The following is a 21,606-nucleotide window of genomic DNA, read 5'->3' on the forward strand; positions in this document are numbered from 1 at the left end:
CGCCCCCTGCCGGCCCCGCGCGGCCCGGCCGCCCAGCAGCAGCGCTGTGTGAGGATTGAGCAACGAAGATGATGGAGTGGAGCATCTCCCGCATGAGGAAAGGCTGAGGGAGCTGGGTCTCTTTAGTTTGGAGAAGAGGAGACTGAGGGGTGACCTTATTAATGTTTATAAATATGTAAAGGGTGAGTGTCACGAGGATGGAGCCAGGCTCTTCTCGGTGACAACCAATGATAGGACAAGGGGCAATGGGTTCAAACTGGAACACAGGAGGTTCCACTTAAATTTGAGAAGAAACTTCTTCACAATGAAGGTACAGAACACCGGAACAGGCTGCCCAGGGAGGTTGTGGAGTCTCCTTCTCTGGAGACATTCAAAACCCACCTGGACGCCTTCCTGTGTAACCTCATCTGGGTGTTCCTGCTCCGGCAGGGGGATTGGACTGGATGATCTTTCGAGGTCCCTTCCGATCCCTCACATTCTGTGATTCTGTGATTGGCGGCTTCCCCGGCGCGCGGGTGTGACGTCACCGGCCGTCGCGGTGCCGCCGCCATGGGGAAGAGCCGGGGCCGGGCGGCCAAGGCGGTCAGCGTGTTCCGCATCGCCAAAAGTGGCGCCGTCAAGGCCAAGGCCAAGGGCAAGGCGCGGCCCGTCACCTCCGGGCTGAAGCAGGTGAGTGGGGCGGGGGAAGGAGGAGGCTCGCCCGGGGAGCGCCGGGGTAGCGTCCTCACGGCGGGAGGGCCTCAGTCCAGCCGTGTCGCCCCTGGGCCTCACGCGGGGCTCCCGCGGGGTTCGTTCCGGGCCGGGCCGGTGCGGCCTCTGAGGCCTCTGCGGCGCGGAGGGAGCGCTCGTGTCCGGCTGAATAGAGCAGTTCCACGGGCAAGTATTCTTCTGGGTAGAAAAGGCCAAAGCACACGATTTCCACCTGAAAATGCCGTTTATATGTTGATGTCATAATCTTCAAAAAGAGAAACACAGCAAGTTTATTTTACTAACCTCCTCCAAGCACTTGCCATGTAAGACTTCCAGCTGTCCTCCTTGAGGGGGTCGTTTAGAAAGAACCTGATGGCACCTCGGGATATCCTGGGGAACGTGATGCTGAAGATGTCAGTTGTTTAATGAGCCTACAATTTAAGAAAACCGCTTGATGCAAACCACCAGACACACATACTGCAAGGTGAAGTCCTGTGCCTTTCCATCATGTTTCCAATCCCACACCCCTTTACTGGGCTTTCTGGTCACAGCTTGCATTGATGCTAACTTGCTAAGTCAGCAGCACAAGCAATTAAAAATGTATTTTGCATTTTTTCTCTGCTGGGTTGGTGAGTTGAACAAGCATGATTATGAATGAGTGCCAAGACAAACATTTTGGGGAGGGAGAACCAGAAAGGATGGAGCCTTTTCTGATCTTGTCTCAGCTGTCAAGTAAAACCATGTCAGTGAAAAGCAGTGAACAAATCTAAGTGTGAACACTGCTGTTTTAATTCCTCTTTTCCCCCTTCTAACACCTTAGATGGGCTGTGATGCTCTGCAAACCCTCTGTGAGCCAATTTAACACACTAAAGCAATTACAAACGAGCAAAAATAGAATTCTGCCATTTTCATGTCTGGTGAGCACCACAGCCTGGGGGAGGGAGAGAGTCGGTTGTGTGGCTGGGAATGATGCAGCGGAAGAGGGATGGGGGTGATCTTACCAAGAGAGAAGGTAGCTGGAAGTCTCTTTACGGTGTCTTATTCCCAAACCCTCCCTCCAGTGTGAGCTGTGCCATCTGCTGAGTTCAGCTGGTCCCTCTAGAAGGGCATCTGATAGTAAAAGCAGAAATCTGCTGGGTGCATAAAGAGTATCATCTCTATAAAAGCCCCTTCCCAGTTTTTTCCTAGAAGCTAAAGCAACTTGACAAATTGATGTGGTTGACAGACGGGAACATAACAAAGTTTGGAAATAAACAATTTCACACTGCTGGCATCACATCTCCACTTAGTCTAGAGGGTTCTGTATAATAAAGGGAGAAACAGGTTTAAAAACATATTCATGAAAAGCAAGTAACTCATTAAGAGTAAAATTTTATTCTGTGTGTTTGATGCTGGATTCTTTAATTCATTAAGCCTTTGAGGATCTACTTATCATTAAGCAGTATAGGAAGATGCTCAGAAAAAATTGTTAAATTAGGTTTATTCTTTAATAGATAAAGGCCCATTATAACTATTCAAACAACTTTAGATGTAGATACACATGCTAGCTACAGAGCCTCTTTCTATGGTGGAGTCTTGCCAGAAGAGCTGAGGATACTGGGATTTAAAACTAACTGGATCCTTTTAGCACCCTTGTGAAGCTGGAAAATGGTAACAAGCCCTAATGGGAAACCTGGGCTCTTTGTAAATTGTGTTGCCCACAGTCCCATCACTCTGATTTGAGCCAGGAGCTGAGTCCATATTTCGTGAGTCACTGTACAGCTTATTATGAATTTAAAGCTAATCTGAGTAGGCTTGTTTTACCAGCCTCTTGATACTGCTTTTTTACTACTGGTTCTCTTGGTCACTCAGAATAAATGGAATTATTGTGAAAGTATACATGCTCTGAAACCATGGAAGCCTTGAAAGCAAAATGAATATGTGTAAGCATTCACAGTTTGCTTCTCCGTGTAAAATGCCAAGAGATGAATTACAGGGAACAGCAGCTGGTATCCTGAAATCTGGAGTTGCCTGAAGATGTATGAGCATGTTTCTGGAGCATCTGCAATGTAATAGGCCGTTATCTGGCTATGATCCTTTTCCAAACTTGGTGCTTCAGAAGCAACAGGTGCTAAGGCTGAGATCACCTGAATTTATATTTGCTGCAGTGGTGAAAGAGCTGATGGCCCCATACATTCACCCTGCTCCTCCGCCACAGGTTATTGTCCCCAGAGCACAGCATGTGTCCATGCCTTAGCTCCTCCCCTTCAAAAGCAAGCAGCTTTCTGAAATAACTTATGAAGGCAGACTAGGGCTAGTAAGTGAGGCTGAGGTTTCCAGGGACCAGATACGTGTCTCTGTCTGCTGCAGCCACAGAACTTTCTTTAAATACTGTAGTAGCAAAATCTGATAGACCTACAGTACGAACAAGTAGGAATGCAGGGTGTGATGCTGAAAGGCAAATTACTGGAAGGAATTCAAAATAGTAAGGTAATTTACAAATGAAGGAAGGAGCTCTTCCTGGAACTCCACTCCACTAAGATGAGCTGAAGGCAGCACAGCAGGGCCTGTCCGCAGCCTGGCTTTTGTTTTCTGTGTTCTGTTTCTGGATCTCTATGGGCTCCCTTTCCAATAGAACAAGTTTAGCTGCTTTCACAATTTTCAATTTATTTGAACATTATTAATACATGACTTGATGATAAGTAATAAACTCAACCTTAAAAACATACCTACTAAAAAGCAATTTTTGAATAAATGCATATAACACTGCCTGTATATTACATGTACAAAAATGGTGCAATTTCACATGCCAATGGAATTTCACTTAAAAATACCAATGTGTCTTTTTTTTTCTCTTCCCAGATAAACATTAGGAATGCTGAAAAAACTAGCACAATAAATAAAGCATTTGCTGAAGTTCAGAAAGAAATACAGCAGATATCAAAAGGCACTGCAGCAGAACCTCAGAAGAATCAGAAGGTAATTTCCCTTTGTAAAAATCTGACGATGTAAATGAAAGGTAAATGCATGTTCAAAGCATTATGTTCTGGCTCTACGACTGCAGGCAAATCATGCAGTTGCTTTAAAGCTGCAAATCCAGCTTTATTAATTTCAGTGGTGTGGTAATATTGAAATTTGCTTAGCATATTCAAGTGCTACATAACTTCTAAAACATATTTCCAAATTATGTTCTAGCTGGTTTTTAATTGATTTTTTGAAAGTTAATTCCAGCTCTAGCCCCTTGATTTGAGACTTAGGCCTCAACACAAATAGACACAGCAAGTAAGGATGAACTTTGCTGTTCCCCTGCCTGAAGCACCTGATAGTGCTTTGAACCAAACAGCTCTGCATGCCAATTCCTAAGCCTTCATATTCCCTCATCAGAAGTACCAACACCTGAAACAATTTCTGTATTAGAGTACTTGCCTGTAGCACTTAGGGTTCAAGACAGTGTTTTACTCATCTTCCTTTGTACTAAACAGGGCTACATGCAGTCTTGGGCAAGAAGTAATTAAATTTAATTGCAGACAACCTCTGTATAAACTCTTTATGCTGACTCTGTGATGTAGTGGGCATGGTTTGGGGGAGAGGGAAAACAGTGGGCCAGGACAAAGTACAGATGAAGCGATCCTGGCTATTGGGGAAAACAGAGGGAGCTGGGAAAAGTGGACATGAGTCAAGTTTTATTTATAATACTGTGCCTGGGGTGATCAAGTTTCTGTATGCCTGGGAGCAACAGAATGAGTATCAAATACCTTAAGGAGAGGCTGAGGGAAAAAATGAAACATAGGTGACAATTCCACAGTCACAGCATGAGGCCGAGGAGGAGTTTCGAGGCAGCTGATGCCACTGGCCATATTATCCCCGCTGGTTTGCTGTTGCATGCAGACAGGAATTGGGACTGTATCCCTGCTCACGTGCTGGTAGGGCTGTACAGGACGTAATGCTGAATTTGATCACTGCAAAATTATGATCCTTTTGTTGAGAGCATTTCCTGGACTAAAAGCTGAGCCTATTTCCATTTGGCCACATATGCTACGTTACCAGCATGATGTCTTGTCTTCTGCAGCATAAAGTATTGCCTGCTTATCTTTCAAGTTTAGTGACTGCTGTAGTCCTCCAAATTATTGAATTATGACTGCAAAATTATCCTAAATCAAATATATAAAGACAAACTAATCTTCTAGACAACAAGTTTTGCTTTTTTTTTTTTTTTCCCCCAAGCAGAGTATAAAGGTATTGCTGTCTACTTTAAACTGTAATTCATTTTTTTTCAGGTTTCCACACATATGGAAGAGGAACCAGCAAATGTGGATGCTGCCACAAGCCTGTTATCTCAGTTGTAGTGCATAATGGACAATGAAGGGATTGGAAGAAGTGAAGATCAAAAACACTGATGGCTTTGTTTGTACAATTTTATTAAAAAAATCTTGTTAATATACAAGTATTGGCACGCTTTAATACAAACTACAAACAGACCTTTCCTATCATCTAGGAAAGTGGAATGTCAGAAGTCAGTGTGAGAAACTTAAAGTGCTATAACAGAAGGCACTTCACAAAATTGGTTCACTGAAACAATCTAGCATAACTCAAGTTGATATCCTTCACTTTTCAGCTTGGCAGTGAAAGCTTCAAAATTGATTGAAAGGTTAAAAAAAACAATAGAAAGCTTCTTGGCAGTAAAGCTTCAAAGAAAATGCTGTTAACCGTGAGCAAGAAGCCTAATCATTTAAAAAGAAATGATCAAAAGGCTATAAAGCATTTTCACTTTTCTTACTAAACAGAAGTCCAAATAATTGGATTACATAGAAGACACTCAGGTGAAAAAAACATGCCAGAATTTGATAAAAGCCCTTTTTTCTGGTTGTTGAATTTGTTTTGTGAAGTAGTCAAAGGAAGCAAAAGGAAATATACTCCCAGAGTCAGTGAACTAAGAAGTTATACATTCATTATTCAAACACCTAGGTTATGAAGAAGTCTAGAATGTTATAGTTAGAGGTAGATAAGTAGTCTGGTGGACACAATATCTAATAATTTAGTATCTGCACATCAAAGAGATCACAGACTCCTTCATTATCATCCAGGTTAAAGTTGTAGTCATCTCCGGGAGTAGGAGAGAGTCGTAAGAGAGGAAAAACTGTAAAGCAGGAATAGTTTAGTTTAAATTAAACCACTTTTGGAATATCAGCCCTATCTCATAATTCATTATGTTTGTCATCACCAGTATCAGGGTTAGTCTTAATAATTAAAACAGTCTTGATAATCTGACAAGCGTGCTAGGATACACACTGTGAATACCTGTATTGCCTCCAAACTACAGCAGTAAGTGACGTATGTACATTTTTTGCTTAGTATTTTTAGTGAATTTGTTGGCATGGAGCGATAACTCTGGAATATGGCCTTAATTTCTCCTTCTGCAGCAAAGGACCTCCTGAGCAGCTTTTGAAACTTTCATCAGAAACCCACAGTTTATATTCCTTTGTCTTGTTACATTATTGCATACATCAATTATTTTTTTCAGTAAGTACGTTACCATTATCTCTATTTTACAGAAGAAAAATGGAAGCTAGCAGTTTCTCTGTGCACTGCACTTCAGTTTGACACCATCTTTGAGGAGGGAATGCAAGAAGAGAAGCCTCAGCCCTCACACTGCACCTCAGGAACACTAATCTAGTGCAGATGAGCTGGGCATGCTGTACCTGCTCCAAAAGTGGAGATTGTTTCCATTATAGCCACACATTGGCACATTCACATAATGCCATCTCAATAATTGCATAGTTCTTTCTAGATAAGCCCTGGGGTTCTCTGCTTGAAGGGCAGGTATTAGCAGAGGCTGCTGACAGCAGTGTATTTACAGGGCAAGAGGAACAATGTCAGCCACATTCAGCCCTGCCTGGCACCTTCGCCAGACACAGCAGAGAGGCAGGGAGCACGTGAACTTACTCGCTGTGGTTCAGTTCTGCACTCATATGGCCACCGAGGTGGAAGAGCAGAACCAGGTGACATTTGTTGTGTTAGTGTACCACAGCTGCCTGTGTATCAGTCTGCATGCAGGCATCTAAGTGTGTTCTGCAATGTTTAATCTAAGCTCCTACAGGAGGCCTGAGGCAGAACAGAATTAAACCAGACTTTTTTTTTTTTTCAAGGCAGCACTCCAGTCATCAGCCTGTTCTTTCGGTGTTCCTGAATTAGGGACTGGTAGGTTACTCATGCATGTAAGTGCTTGCTGGATTAAGGCTTTTATATTTTGATTGTTAAATAAAACCATTGCAGGCAACTGAAAGGGGAGCAAAGACAAGAATGACAGAGGAGGCAGTACAGGGGAAAGAAGTAGTTTCATACTGACTCTTGGCATCAGATTTAACAGACACATACCAAGAGTGCTGTTCACACAAAAGCCACGCTGCTACCTGTGATTATTAGAAAAGTAAAGATGCTAAATACTTACCATCAGAAGACATGAGTTCATCAATAATATCCCCACTTATATTTCCTGTGAAAGACAGGAACATGTGTTTATGGAAGTCAACAGATATTCTTTGCATGAAAACAATTAATTGCAAAGTACAGTATGGCTCGTGGAAGGTAGGAGCTCTGGAGATACCACGCCACGTCTGTGTAAAATACGTGCACCTTTGTATCCCTCAGTTTCTCCTGGTATGTTTCTCCCTCTGATCCGTTCTAACCCTAGAGCCATGTACAATATGAAGCTTATTTGGTGGCAAAGGTATTTTGCTCAAAACAAGTTTGCTACTCAGAGCTGGCTCAGTGGCTTCATTAGGAGATGAACAAAGATCTGTCATTTCCTCTATGAGAAAAGTGCTCATCTTCTGTGTAACTCATCAGTAGCTTGCGCACAAAGAAGCGCTCAGGAAACTAATAAAATCATTTAAACAGTAACTGCTCCTTCCTACCTGTGGGCTCCTCCATCTTTGCTATGTCAAATGAGTTTGGCTTGAGAATACAGTTAACATCCAGGGGCAGCAAGCCCTGGTAGTCATTTGAGCCAGCTGTAGCTTGGGCAACGTCTCCTGAAAGGCTGGGGTACAACACTGACTCTGGAGGGCTGGAGTAAGGAGCTGCAGGGGTTGTGCTCTTCTGCTGCACACTGTTGTCTACAAAGACAGAAAGGCACATTATCAAGTCTGTTACAGTAAAAGGAAACACAAAAAGCCTGCACCCGGCTTTGTCTTTTGAGGAGATGATGACCAATGTCTGGGATGAGGCGAGAGGAGTCTCCCTTTTCCAAAGTCACAGGCACAATTTAATCAGGACCCCTCAGAAATGCAGTCTGTAATACTGATAGCATTTTCTTAAATCTTTTCATTTTAACTTACTATTATGAAAAAAATACCTGATATTCAGGCAGTCTCTCACTGTGGCTATGTGGAAGAAGGTAAGTGACCTTGTGGCACAAAAGCTGGAACTGGTGCCTGTATTATCTGCCTCATTAAAAGGTACACGTTCAAATCATACAGTCCATCAGCGGCTGGCAATTTCGTTCCATATTGCATTCAGGAGAAGCACCTCAGAATAATTAACAGGATGACATCCAAAACCTGTTTGGTATAAGATGATAAGCTACCAGGGGGGAATCTGTTTCACCAGACAGAAGAGGAAGAGGCTTCTCAATAACCTCCTGAGCTGTTACTAACCCCCTGGGGAGGTTTCTTAACAGACAGCTGCTATGCTATGCAAATTCTTAATCTTTACTTTATCTACCACCTTTTCTAACAACTTCTTCCTTCCTTCCAGCTCCCTTCCTCCCCCACCCATCAGAGGCAGGAAAAACCCTGGACCCACCTGATGACGTGTCCGCAGCTGATGTTTGCGGTAACTCTTGTCCTTGGTTCAGATCGTGTTGTTCTGGTGCATTTTGAGGAGCTGCAGCAGGTTTAAGAGGAGTTGCTGGAGCTGCAGGTTGAGATGGGGGCTGTGCAAGGTCATCGGGTGGGGGAACTGGAAACACCATGGGCTTGGATGAGCTTGATTCTTTATTTATAAGCAGCACATGGATAGGTCCTGAACTACTTTTAAGATTGATCTGGTATTTCTTCTGTCCATTCTGGCCCTGTAAAGGTGGTATATTATGAAAGTTACAGTTCCTTAAGAACTTGGAACTTTACAAAACCTAACAGCAACTGCACAGAGTTATCTCCCACAGAAAGTAATGAAGGTGTTTGGACAGAATTCTCAAACTAATGCAGAAGATAAATACAGTGCTTTTGTAGTTACAGCACTAGCAAGAGGTGATAATTGGCACACACTTATCAAATCATAGCCAGGAAAAAAAAAAACAACAAACTAATGCATGTGATCTAATAAACCCCAACAGATTACAAACCTGTAATGTACTACCTGTCCAGAACACAGTTAGAGAGGACACAAATATACAATTCTTCGAAGTGCTTAACTAAATCTTGAATTCAACTTACATGAGACTTACAGCAGGGCTACATCTTATCACTAACAATAATGATATAATGATTTATGTGCATTTAAATTTCTTCCTTTTAGAGAGAGCTTCAGAATGATCCTGGTTGGGACCAAGCATCCTATAACAGATGGATATTTCACACAGACTGAGTGAAGACAGGATGACAAGTTAGTAGAAACAATGTCTTAGCTGATTTGCCAGGCCTTCTTTTGGCAAATTACATAGGCAATACAGCTAGGACTAGCTTCTCAAGGAGACAGTTCACTCTGCAGTGGCTAATTCAGCCAAGTACATTCTAAAAAAATAAGAAAAGTGGCAAAGGAGCCTCAGGGAACCAAAGCAAAAACATCCAATTTGAACTCAATGACAAAGATCTGCTGTTTTAGTCCTTGACAAGAAGCTAAATAACAACCTCCAAGCCAACGTCACAGCTGCTGACTTCAGTCCCACAGTGAACCTTAGCATTGCCTGAACTGACTTAAGCAGAGGCGGACAAAGATAGGACCACTGATCAGCTTTACGGTTCTAGCTTTAGGTGCTCTTATGATATTAGACTGTGCTCAGCCTCACTAAAAATAGCTTGTGAAACTTGTCAGGTGAATTTCAGCCTTCTACAAGCATAGTGGCTACCATGCTTCATACAATGCTCTCTCCCAACTATGAAAATCCTATTAAAAAACAGAGCACTGCAACAAAAAAAAAATATTAAAGATGGGCACAGGTAAGTAATTTGGCCTCCTACTTTAATCTTGCCCATTTAAGCCTTTTGCCTAAAGCAAGACTGCAGTCTGTTTCTCTATCCAGTCTAGTACCATGAGACTAACCACAAACTAAATCTAAACTAAATCTTTAAGTCTCTTCTGTAAGAGACCTGTTTTAATAATACAAAAGAGAAATCTGACACATAAAAGTCACTGCTAGTTAAGTTCTCAAGAGAATTTATGACAATTAGGCCCAGTCAGGAAAGTTGCAACATTTAAAAGTAAGAGAGAACAGACAGCAAAGAAATCCACTATTCTATCTTGTTTTTAATAGAAGACAGAGCTACCATTAGTCTACCTTGGTGTACAAACACTTTTCCCCACCCAGCCTCTCCCTTCTCTACTGAAATAATCTTAATGTTCATTTTTCTGTCTCCTCTTGCACACAGATAGGTAAATCGTCTGCTCTAAAGTAGCTCTTCCTTTCCACTGTCCCTCTAGAACACTTAGGTAAAAGAAACCAGTACATACCATTTCGGGTATAGGTACTTCTAACTGTGTACCACAAGGTGCTTGAATTGCTAGAAGTGTGTCTCCTGGTTAAACAGCAATTTTTAAGAAAGTGTTAAGTGTACATATTTTTCTCAAGTCTTGCATGGTATCCATTCACATATGGTAATTCTGTAAGGTCACTTAAAATACTGCATAATTCTAGCATAAATAAACTTGTGGTGGGACTTGCATAGTCCCTATAAGATCCAAGTATATACTACAACATAAATCACAGAATTCCAATATTTAGACCACAGTTGCAAGAACCATTTCTCACAGCAATACCATATTTACCACTTCCTTTCCCTGTTTGTTACCATCCCCAGATCTCCTAGTTGTATACGTAACGTGAAGTGAAAATATTTAACCGGTTTCTTTTTCAGCTAAAACAGCTCTCCGGTCCAGCTCACTTGATGGGTTTGCAGAATGGTGGTAGTACAGGATGGAAGAAAAGGTCTTAATGATGGTCTGCAGAGCCAGCGCTTCCCAGGGTCTAAGCTCACAGCTTCTGCAGCACATACAGGTGGGATGTGACAGCTGGCTACCAAACTCACCCGTAGCTTAACGGGCGCACTAAAACGTATTGGTTAAAGTCAGGAGATCACAACTGCATCAACAGCACTGGCACAACGTGCCTTACCCTGCAGGTCACTCACCAACCTGCACATCATTTCCCATTTGTCTGTAACTTGGAATAATGCTTTTCTTTCTCCGCCTCCTAAGAGATATGAAGTACCACACAAATGCTGTACTATGTGCCTCCACATTTTGTAATTACTAACTCTTTTTAGTAATAGCTCATTTGTTAAACTCTGCAGTAGTTGTCTAATCTTGCATTTTTATTCAAAAACAAATCCAGCCTTCCTTGTGGCAAAGAAAAGATGGTTCTGAGCTTCGCTGGAAGCTGTGTGCCCCAGAATCAGGAGAGGATGTCAAGGGAAGTGACTTCTGCGTCCAATTCCTTGCAATTTCTTCCAACCTCCTCTACTGAAGGAATCCTGTTGATTGTGTAGCAATGCCCCATCACTGAACTTCAGCTGGCTCCATTTATATGGCATCATCAGGAGCTCCCACTGGCCACAGCTGCCACCACAAACTTTCAGGAAATTTGGACCTGCCTGGTCTTTCCGGTGGGTTGAACTGACATGCCCTGTCCCTCGTTCCATTAATGGCCTGAGGTGAGCTGCTGCAAAGCACAAATACGGAAAAAGACATCCAAAACCAGCACTCAGCAAACAGCTGAACTTCCGTTCTGTACAACCTGCGACTAAAACTAGAAAATGCCAGAACTTGCTGGTCACGAACAGCAGTGAGAAACACCTGTTTAGCACGGATGCCTATTAAATACCTTCTCTAGATTCAAAATACTTGCAGGAAAAAAACAGGTTAGTTAGCAGCTCTGTTTTCAAGAGGAAGATCAGGAAATCCCTCGCTTAAGAAATGCAGCCTAGCAGCAACTTACCATCGAAGCAGTTGCAGATGTCTTCATGGGTTACATATGAAAATGTAATTTATGTCAAGGAATAAAGCAACACGGAACTGATATTTGTTGCCCTTTAAAAGAAGCTGGTCCAAATTAAGTCTAAACTATAAACTTACTGCTGTTACTCAGAGCTGTAATCAAGGCATGATTTTTGGCTTTCAGAACAGCTACTTAAAAATAGTAGAGCTCTGTCTTTTAAAGAAAAAAAAAACATATCTGTGAAGAAAATACAAAAAGGAAAAAATTGTGTACCTTAAATGAGAAGATTCTTCTCAAGAAAGAGAACATGTAAAATCTTGTTTTGAAGAATAGCATTTACCCCACGAACTTGACACTACAGAATTCAAGTGTGAATCAGGATTTCCCAGAATCACACAAAAATAGTGCCAGAGGGGACTTGAGTTCATCTGCCATCCCCATCCCCTACCTCAAGATATGATCAACTGTTACGACATTCCAGAAAGACGTTCGCCTCCCCTCTTCTGGAAAACCTCCAGTGATGGGTATTCCACCACCTCCCTGAGGGACCAATTCCAGTGCAAGCTCTCCCAAATGAAATTTGTCCTAACATTTAACTTCAGTCTCCTTTGCTACAAAATCATTTTTTCAGGAACAGCTTCTGTAGAGCAACTCAAGTAATTTTTAAGTACTTACCACTGCTGCTACAGATAAGAAGGGCACTTTCCTGATCCCAGTCTCAGGTGTCTGTTTTGTTCAATATCTTGCAAGACAGCTAAACACATGGTTACAAGTTATGTAGCTGCAACTCTCTGCTTATGAAGGTATTTTATTATGGGGATATATAACACAAAACATTTTTTCCAGTTTCAAACCCAACAAGCTTCAGGACTTCGTCAACTCCATTTATCTTTGGGTGATAGCTTAATCTTTTCAAGAGAACGAAGCAACACAAAAGAGATTCATGTAAAGCACTGCTAAGAAAGTATAAATTCAAGTGCTGGAAAGCAATACAATTTATTTAAAATAAGACACCAGGGTTATACTATGGCCTTAAAGTTACTGCCATATATATACGTATACCTATATGGTCTACATTATTTTTAGGTTAGTCACAGAGGTTAAAAAGTCATGTAAATAGGAGTTTTATTTTCTTCCTTTTTGAGCCAAACCGAGAAAAAAATATTTGCCTTTCCTTCCTTCTGGATAAAATGGACTACCTTACACTTTACCCATTACCTACACTTCAAGTGTTGCTTTAATTCTAGTTTCAAGATGCACACAATTGATTTAAAAGGATATTGATGGTTTGTGGAATCATCCATGACATTCTTGATACTTTGCTGTAGCCACAGTTTCTGTTGATCCAATTCTTTTTCTTTTAGCTCTAGATCTTCAATTTCAGCCTCCAGATATCTCAGCCTGTCTATGACTTCTTTTGTGTTGCAGCCAGCACCTACTCCTCTTAAAAAGGTATAAGGGTGCAGGAAACCACAAGTGAAAATCTAATGCAAACATGCAAATTTCTTAAGACTAAACGTTTTGAAAATCTGCTAATATTCAACATGATGGAAATGAATGTTTACCCTCCCAGCAGCGTTCTAAGAGAAAATTCAAAATTCTTAACTTCAAGTTTAGAATTCCTCTCTACCTACTTTCTTTTGGAATGCAGTTTTTTCTGTGTTGGAGCTGCTTTGCAGGCCCTTTCTTCTGCCCCTCTTAGCTTGAGCTTTCACCTTAAGCGACCCAAGAGAAATTAGGCATGGACTACACGAGTAGGTAGGTGGAGACAGCATGTCCCAATCACCATCTCAGATTCATCTACTGTAAATTTTTCCACTACAAATGCTAGTTATAAAGTAGCAGTATAAGTTTTCTGCAAATTTACCTCCTGTATGCTGGAAACACGATTTTATGTATCAAAGAAGAAAGTTAAAGGGATGACAAAGTTCATTTGCAGCTTTACTGTAATTCCAAAATGCCATACTGCTCATTTCTGAGTGTAAGGTTAATTTTGCAGTGTCATATCTAGTCAGAAGTGTAATGAGACAATTTTTGTTGCTTTTAGGCATGTAAAGATATGCAGAATTGACAGGGCTTACTTCCACTGAATGCTGTTTTTTGACTTCTTCTCGATAAGATCAATCCCCTCCAAAACATTGGTGATGTCGTAAATCCTTCTCTTCTGCCTCACAGCAAGGGTATCAGCAGCCTGTCAAGAGAAGAACAAGTATCAGCAACTTGCACGCTGAGGGCAAAAGACACTGTTGAGCCATTCCCTTGGAAAACTGCCAAATAATGTCATTCTGAAGGAAGAAGGTTCGGCTCTTCAAAAGCCAGATGCTCAATCATTAATTCGAAAGTTCAGCACCTGCCTGCAGTGATGTACAAAGCCTGCCGAGAGGAGTCGCCTCTTTCAAGGCCAGCGAGTTTGCCCTCATCAGACTCCTGCAAACACCACGTTTGGTATTTGGAGCATTTGCTATTCAACTGCAATGCTCTTTTTAGAAGGTAGGAAAAAGCACGGAAGGCCCACAGGAACACCCTGCAGTGAACAAGACTCTGAAAGCAATGAATTATTAAGTTTATCATCCCGCTGACACTGGCAGTCTTTGTTTGGATTAAACCGTGCTGGGATATGGAACGACAGGGCTGTAATTTCCCTCAGTGGCTGCAGGAGAGCTGCGATACTTCACAGTCAGCACCGTCCTCTAATGTGTCACTGCACGGACCCACCTCACAGCGCACTGGGGCTTGCTCGGTCTGTCACACCGAGTACCAAGAACCATTTCCCAGTCACCAGAACCCTGGTTCAGCTCACAGCAATGCTCACTGCTGCCACGCTATCACTCCTACATCATAGCTAGCTAGGTTGTGTGTCTGCATGCTGTAACAGCTTGTCACTCAAAACAGAGTGTCAGGCAGAGGAAACACTCTGCTTCATGTTGTAATTCACTCCACAGTGGCCTTTATGTACCTGATGCAAGACTTTAGACAAAATAAGCAAACGAGGTAGTTGTGCCTTCCACACCCTGATCTCTCTGACGCTGCAAAGCTGCTCAAGTTCAAAGAATATTAACCAAAAGGAGAGAAAGCAAAGAGGAGTCTGACTCTATAACTATTCAGGACCCTCGCATACATATAATCTCTTGTAATCATTGTATTAAACAGACTAAAAGAAAAAAAAAGGAAAAAGAAAGAGAAGGACAGCTGGCAAAAAGTTCTGCATCCCAAATGTGAACCAACGCATAAAACCAGCTGCTTTCCACTAAGGGCTCATAAGGATTTATTTCAGTTTGTTGAACAATCTATTAAAATAATGCTTTTAGTAAAGTGGCCTATATGATGAGTACAACCTGAGACAAGCACAAATAGGAAGGAAAATCAAATCATTTTATAGCAAAGTCCATGTAACTCCTTTTACAGCATTTTCTGAACCATAAACTCGCTAATCTTCCAAAGAAGTGACATTTTCTTATTAGTAAGTTAATTACCAGGATTCAGTAGTACAATTATTTTTTTTGCTAGTGAAGTAAAATAAAAGGAAAAATAAAAAAGGAAATTAAAAAACATACTCTTATAGCCATGAAGTATAAAAACTGTTTGTTCTCCTTGACAGCAATGTACCTACTAAACAGTGTTTCTACTCACACTGTTACCAATATTTATCTTTTGCATGGTCTTCTGTAGCAGTCTGTTAAAATCTTTTCCTATCTAACAAAACAAAATACATATAAAGCGCACACTTTGGTTCTCTCCAAGGAGAACAAGCTCTTTAATCATTTGTATCAGCTATCTTAACCTGCTATTTTTGCTGTGTGCACACTGCTTAGAACAACTGCAAGAGAAGCCTTCAAAACTTAGGAAGTGACCAAACTGATACTGCCTGCACAACGTTTAATCAACACCCTCTATACCTTACAGTCTTCAGATGCACAATTTCTACAAGCTCTCGACATTACTCAGTGCAAGGAATGGACAGCACACACTTAATCAGCTGCTATTGTGATTAATTACTTTCTGCCTTTTTCCCATTGTTCAACACATGGACGTAGGACTTGGTTTACTGCTCATGGTTTGAATGATGAAGAAACTGCTCTGGGGACAGATTTCATTACCTCAAGACATTTTTCAAAATGCCCATTTGTAAAATACATAAAGGCTTTACTAATCTTAATGTATTTTCAAACCAAAGTTTAAAAAAAAAGAAATATCACTAATTTTGAGTACCCAACTTCAGATGTTTCAAAGTTGGAGTGGTCTCAGTACTCTAAATTCTATTGCATTTCATCTGCCCAATGCAGAGCTCCCATTAACACTGGCAATGGAGATTCACTGCTGCTGCAAACCGGGCTCCAGAACCCCAGGTCAGGGACTGAGAAAATGAAAGACACAGTTACATTTGTATTTGGCTTGACTAGCTCTGCAAATAATTCAATCACAGCTATATAGTCCAACTAGTTACAACAAGAATTCCAACAAGTAAATCAAAGTGAGGCCAGTCTGGAAAGTTTAATCCAGACAATCACTTTCTGGTGCTGGTCTTATAACCCAATAATCTTATCAAAATGTTATGGGATGTTTTACAGATATTTTAAAAATCAATAGAAAAGTGCCTCTCCAGCACTCTAGCATTTACCAATGTAACACCTTCTGATAGGCACATGGCTCAGAAATGAGGTTCAGGCATTCAGTTCTTCCACACAAACCATGCACTAAGGACTTCAATAATTTAAAGAGCCTCCGGTGACTTTTAAACAAATGTCCTTTTGTCAAAACCACTTTTAAAACTCATCATTTCACAGCCTGTGTCAAATGGTTGAAGCAGATTGAGGCAGCACAAGAAACGGACATCTACCGCAATGGCCCTGATATGACAGTTGGATGTAGCTTGCACATGCCTTCCTCTCAATCATTTGTATTTGGAGTTTCTTCATAAAATCTTTTTAATATAAAGCTGGTGCATTACAGTCATTCCTTCTAGTATCTCCTCACACTTTGACTACATATGTGTCCAAGACAAGCACTACAGGAGTCTCTCAGAGACAAGTTCTAAACGGGAAGAAACACACTGAGGTGCAGTGTTTCAGTTCTGTGTGCATTCAGCTTGTGCAGCTTCTGGAATAGAGAAAACATGCTGTTCAGCACAGTTTCAGCTACAGACATGCACATACACACATTTAAATTTAAAAAAAGACAACCAGAAAGCAGGTGCATTCTCATGCAACTTCTTTGCTCCCTTGGAGCTGACAGAAGGCAGTGGGAATTATCAGCTGCACACTGGCTGTGTTAGCACTGAAGAGCAGAAGAATCCGCTCGAGCACTGTGGCAGAGTCATAACAGAGGTGCTTAACACAGCAGAAGGGCCAGCACTGTGCACTTGCTCTCCATGTGTCAAAGGAAAGACATCCTACATCTTCTAGCCTGTGCCCACAGCAGATGACAACATCTTCTCCTTCAGAGGACTGTCAACAGTTTGGTGGGAATTTAACACTTAATAGTGTGCCTGGCAACACACGAGTAAAACTTCTGAGTATCACTGCACACATAAGGCTTAAGAGAATATAAAATTTAATAGATAAGCTTTTCCTTCTTATGTGGAATAGAGCAAGCGTAAGGCAGTTGTTATTTGCTCCCAATCAATACATTTGTAAAGGCAGCAGCAAACAAGTGGATTTTAAAATACCTGAAGTTTTGCACTGATGATGAGAAACTACTTGAGTACAAGCAGGGATGGTGTTCTCCTAGAAACAAAGCTCATTTACGAAATCAAGGCAGAAGCAATTGTATGCTACTGAAGAGAAAGAAGACACCATGTTTGGGGAGTCATTTCAGGTGGCTTGCCCCTTATTCAATCATTGTGCTCTTTTTCTCTCTGCCCTGAAATTCGTGGGTTGCTGCATATAGGAACTCTGTTTTCTTTCCCTACTATCTCATCTCTTAATGTTTTAAGCTTATTTCCATAACTAGATTTGTTTATACAAGGTTATTCAGGGACAGTTAAGCAATTATTCAAGAATGGCTATTTGATTTTAAAATAAGCATTACAGAACTCAAATTCCAAGAAAAACCTCACTTCCACTCCCATAATTTGTCAGATGTTAGCAGAGAAGTGTCCAGCACTGAAACATTTAAAAATACAGAACTCAAAGCACTCCATGCACCTAAAGCAAGGAACTGGACAAATCGGACAGTGCATCACTACTGCTTCACGATGGGTCAGCACACATGTCCGAAGTATCCTCTTGCAGACAGCTTAACTATTCATTATAGATGTATCACCAGGAAATGTCGTGTGGAACAGCTTTTCACTCTCAACTGCTACATCGCAAAGCCAGATGTGTACTTACTGCTTCCAAATTATATTTTCTTCATAGTGCACTACTGGTTTTGCTACAGAAATACTAATCACCAGCACGACAGCAGATGATCAATACCTGTCAGCAGGGAGAGAGCTGAAGATCCTCACTGCATGGATCATTTCTTGGAACGCTCTGTTCCGTTTCAAGACTGTCCTGTTCTTCAGTTCCCTGAGCACACCAGCATAACACACATGCTGTTTTTCATTTTTCCTTAGATATGTGACTTATTTATGAGAAATACCGGTTACAGAGATTTATGTACTGACTCATTGCTAATGAAAGTACCAAAGATTTATTCACTTCAGTGAGTAGTTACTTCCAACAAATGGCATCCTGTAATTCAGAAACCAGTTTCCAGTAAAGGTCTTCAGCAGAAATTTTTATGACTTGTTGCAATGCCCATTTACTTTTCCTTGGCTATCCACTCTGTCATTCCCTGTGGGTGCCTACCTTCTTCACAAAAGCAAATCAGAAACATCATCCCATCCCACTACAGAGCCCAACTTCATTGTTCAAATCCATCCTCTTTTGTTCTTTTTTTGACTCAATGTCTTACAAACTGAGTATATGCACAGCTTCGTTCCATTTTACTACAGAACGAGGCAATTAAAGACAAAGAAATTCATCGTGTACAGACCACAACATCACTAAAGGTGTATAAAACCTATTCAGCATCCTTCCTAATTCACACTAAAGTTTCACTGGCCGCTCTAACACCACTGAAGTGCCTGCTACCTGAAAAAGGATGCACAAAAACACTGCAAGAACACTGCTCACCTCCTGGAGCCGCTAAGAATAATCAACAAATAAGATCAGCTTTCCAGAAAAGACTTAAGTAACCACAGCACTAAGCCACCCTCTAATGGCACTTTGCTCAACTCCTCAGCAGCGCTGATGACCTTCACCAGCCAGTGAAAAACACAGTTTCAGCCCAAGGCGCTGCGCACCCCGACAGGCAAGCAGAGCCCCAGCCTGCAGGGGACTGGCGAGCAGGACATGGACCAAGGGTCCCGCCTGTGACAGAGCAACCCCCGGCAGGAGTGACCTGGCGCACGGTGGGTTCACCCCAGGGCTGCACCTCCTGCGGCTGCGGCCCAGCGCCCCCGCACCTGGGAGGCAGTGGACTGCACAAGTGGGTGAAGATTATTCACCACCCAGCCCGCCAAATAAGCATTTTTATGTTTCTACAAAAAGTACTTTAGAGGTGATGGTCTGTTTTTCAACATAGTTTTTCCCCTTTAGTAGGAGGACATCGAAGGGGACAGGTGAGAAAAAGAGTTTTAGGTAACAGCCCATACACTGAGCCAGTGCAGAGAGCAAAGCAGGAGAGTAAAGAATAAATAGAAAACAAGCAAAAAACGAGCTGCACTTTGTGCACGGTGACCATTCCACTCCTTTCAGAAAGAGTCGGAACGCGTAGCTCAGCCGCCCGCGGCTGTCAGCCCCCACCCGACCCCGCAGCCCGGCAGGGGCCGGGCACCCGCGCCGCCCGGGGAGGGAGGGAGGGAGGGAGGGAGGGAGCGGGCGGCCGGGCCCGGTGCCGCCCCCGGGCAGCGCGGCGGGGCTGTGCGCGCCGCCCGTCCGCAGGCGCCGTCCCCCCGCGGGCAGGCCCCGGCATGGCGCCACCGCCCCGCCCCGCCCTCGCACCGCTTTGAGGTCCAGCACGCCGTCCTTGGCCTCCTGCAGCAGCGACACGAACTTGGTGGTCAGCAGCCCCAGGCTCTTCTCGTGGCGGCTGCTGCTGCCACCGCCCGCCGCCTCGGCCGCCGCGGCCATGCCGGCAGCGGGGCCGCCCCGCCGCGCCACGTGTCGCGGCCGCTGCAACGGCCCGAGCCCGAAACGGAGCCGCGGCCCGAGGGCTGCGGCGGGAGGGGCGGCGCCGCAGGAAGTGACGCCGCCGCCGTTGCCTGGACACCGGCATGTTTCGGCCGCGGGGGGCCGGGGCTGCCCGTGGGGAACGGGCCGGGCCCGCCCCTCGGGGCTGCGGCCGCGGGGCAGGTGACGCGTCGGGCCCAGCGCCCGTCTCCCCGGGGAGCCCGGCGGCGCGGTGCTGCTCCTGCTGCCTCCAGCCGCCTCCAGCCGGCGGAGCCCGCGGCGTGCGGGAGGAGAATCACACCTGGCCGAGGCGCGCCGGGCCGGGCTCTCGCTCGGGTCTCTGCAGGGCCGGTGGCGCAGGCCTGGAGCCGCCTCCGGGGTCGGACCGGGGCGTTGGCGACACACCAGAGTGCCTGCGTGCCCCCTGCACAACACCTCTTTGTCTCTTTTTTTTCACCGTGTGCATTTGATGCAAGAACACTCAGATTAATTGTAAACTGTGTTCTCACATCTGCTGAGGCAGGACACGGGACGTGCTGATGTTCCAGCAGGAGGCACCGAGAGGAGGCTCACCCCATCCCTTGCACTGGTGTCCAAACACACTCAGCTTCACCCTCCATTGGGGTTCACCTCCTTCCTTCAGTCACCATCGGATAAAAACAGAGAAGCTTTAAAGTCCACATCTCGTAAGAATTCAACAGATGCACTTCAAGAAAGAAACGCTGTTGTGGAAAGACCTTGGGATGCCCCACCACATAGGGCAGTGGGCCACACAATGAAGGGACGTTGCCATGTCACATAAGAGCTTTACCTTCATAGCCAATTTAATTTTCAGGGCAACGTATGTATGTATGGGAGCGAGCAGGTATGCACTCTCTGGACGCTGAGTCACATTTCTACTGGTCTGAGGTAATGCAGGAATTTCCTGACTGATTATGCATTCAATATTGATCTAAATAGTTCTGTTATCTTGTCTGGAAATGAAAACAAAGCAAAATCTAATAATGGATTCAGTTTTAAATTGTCACGATCGATGCGGCAGAACAAGTCTTGCATCTGACAAGGACAGAGTTCACATTTTTATTTTTATGTATTCAGTTACACCTTCCAGTTATCTCCGTCTGAAATTTATCCCTCAGTATAGGTATATTTGGCACAGCTTTGATCTACACCATATTTTTGTTATTTGATTGTTTTGAGGCCTTTTCCCAAGGTAGAAATAACTTAAGTATCTATTAAAAAGTTCTAAGGAAGCCATGCAAGCATAAAGAGGGAAACAATGCCAGAGGTAGAATTAGCTACACGAAAAACAAACAATCCAAATACTACTAATGCGGGCATGTACCCTGATACTGTAGTATGAGCTTTTTGAGCCAAGAGCAAGGAAAAAAGAGAATTTATTTAAAAAATAGGAACAAATAGTAACAACTCACTATGATGAAATCAGAAAATCGTTTCAGAATGAAAATTTTAGAGGAAACTCTAAGCTGGTATTAATAAATTGAATTGGAGTAAAAGTAAGTTCTTTTATCTTCCTGGTACATTCCACATATTCACTTTGTTCTCCCCAGGGTGTAACTTGGTTAAATAATAAGCAAAGAAAAAGGAGGGCACAAGGAAACACTTCAT

At 43.1% G+C, this 21,606-nt stretch overlaps 2 protein-coding genes and 1 long non-coding RNA gene across 4 annotated transcripts; 2 read left to right on the top strand and 1 right to left on the bottom strand.

Moving 5' to 3' along the window:
• The first annotated feature begins 510 nt into the window (after positions 1 to 510).
• RBIS (ribosomal biogenesis factor) lies at positions 511 to 5,113 on the top strand. Its single transcript, XM_082046810.1, has 3 exons — positions 511 to 669; positions 3,532 to 3,648; positions 4,947 to 5,113. The coding sequence occupies exons 1-3, from the start codon at positions 550 to 552 to the stop codon at positions 5,013 to 5,015; spliced, it is 306 nt and encodes a 101-aa protein (XP_081902936.1). The 5' UTR covers positions 511 to 549; the 3' UTR covers positions 5,016 to 5,113.
• Positions 5,069 to 20,053, bottom strand: E2F5 (E2F transcription factor 5). The gene is made up of 9 exons (XM_082046809.1): positions 19,810 to 20,053; positions 13,903 to 14,012; positions 13,101 to 13,264; positions 11,822 to 11,863; positions 10,339 to 10,403; positions 8,473 to 8,740; positions 7,584 to 7,784; positions 7,118 to 7,162; positions 5,069 to 5,806 (listed from the first exon to the last, which is right to left on the bottom strand). The coding sequence occupies exons 1-9, from the start codon at positions 19,936 to 19,938 to the stop codon at positions 5,697 to 5,699; spliced, it is 1,134 nt and encodes a 377-aa protein (XP_081902935.1). The 5' UTR covers positions 19,939 to 20,053; the 3' UTR covers positions 5,069 to 5,696.
• Positions 8,235 to 14,400, top strand: LOC309437001. 2 transcript variants are annotated; one of them, XR_014183461.1, is made up of 3 exons: positions 8,235 to 8,502; positions 9,187 to 9,273; positions 13,997 to 14,400. It is a non-coding gene; the product is annotated as an uncharacterized lncRNA (long non-coding RNA). The 2 variants fall into 2 exon arrangements; XR_014183462.1 differs by lacking the exon at positions 13,997 to 14,400 and adding an exon at positions 10,743 to 11,264.
• Positions 20,054 to 21,606: the final 1,553 nt, after the last annotated feature.

Source organism: Streptopelia decaocto (assembly GCF_964273445.1).
Source record: "Streptopelia decaocto genome assembly, chromosome: 2".
NCBI classification, from domain to species: Eukaryota; Metazoa; Chordata; class Aves; order Columbiformes; family Columbidae; genus Streptopelia; species Streptopelia decaocto.

Coding starts and splice junctions, on each gene's coding strand:
- E2F5 (XM_082046809.1), bottom strand. CDS start 19,938: ATGGCCGCGGCGGCCGAGGCGGCGGGCGGTGGCAGCAGCAGCCGCCAC. Junction 14,013..19,809: donor GCGTGCTGGACCTCAAAGCG/GTGCGAGGGCGG, acceptor TTCTCTTGACAG/GCTGCTGATACCCTTGCTGT. Junction 10,404..11,821: donor CATCTGCAACTGCTTCGATG/GTAAGTTGCTGC, acceptor CTGTTTAACCAG/GAGACACACTTCTAGCAATT.
- RBIS (XM_082046810.1), top strand. CDS start 550: ATGGGGAAGAGCCGGGGCCGGGCGGCCAAGGCGGTCAGCGTGTTCCGC. Junction 670..3,531: donor TCACCTCCGGGCTGAAGCAG/GTGAGTGGGGCG, acceptor TTCTCTTCCCAG/ATAAACATTAGGAATGCTGA. Junction 3,649..4,946: donor AACCTCAGAAGAATCAGAAG/GTAATTTCCCTT, acceptor ATTTTTTTTCAG/GTTTCCACACATATGGAAGA.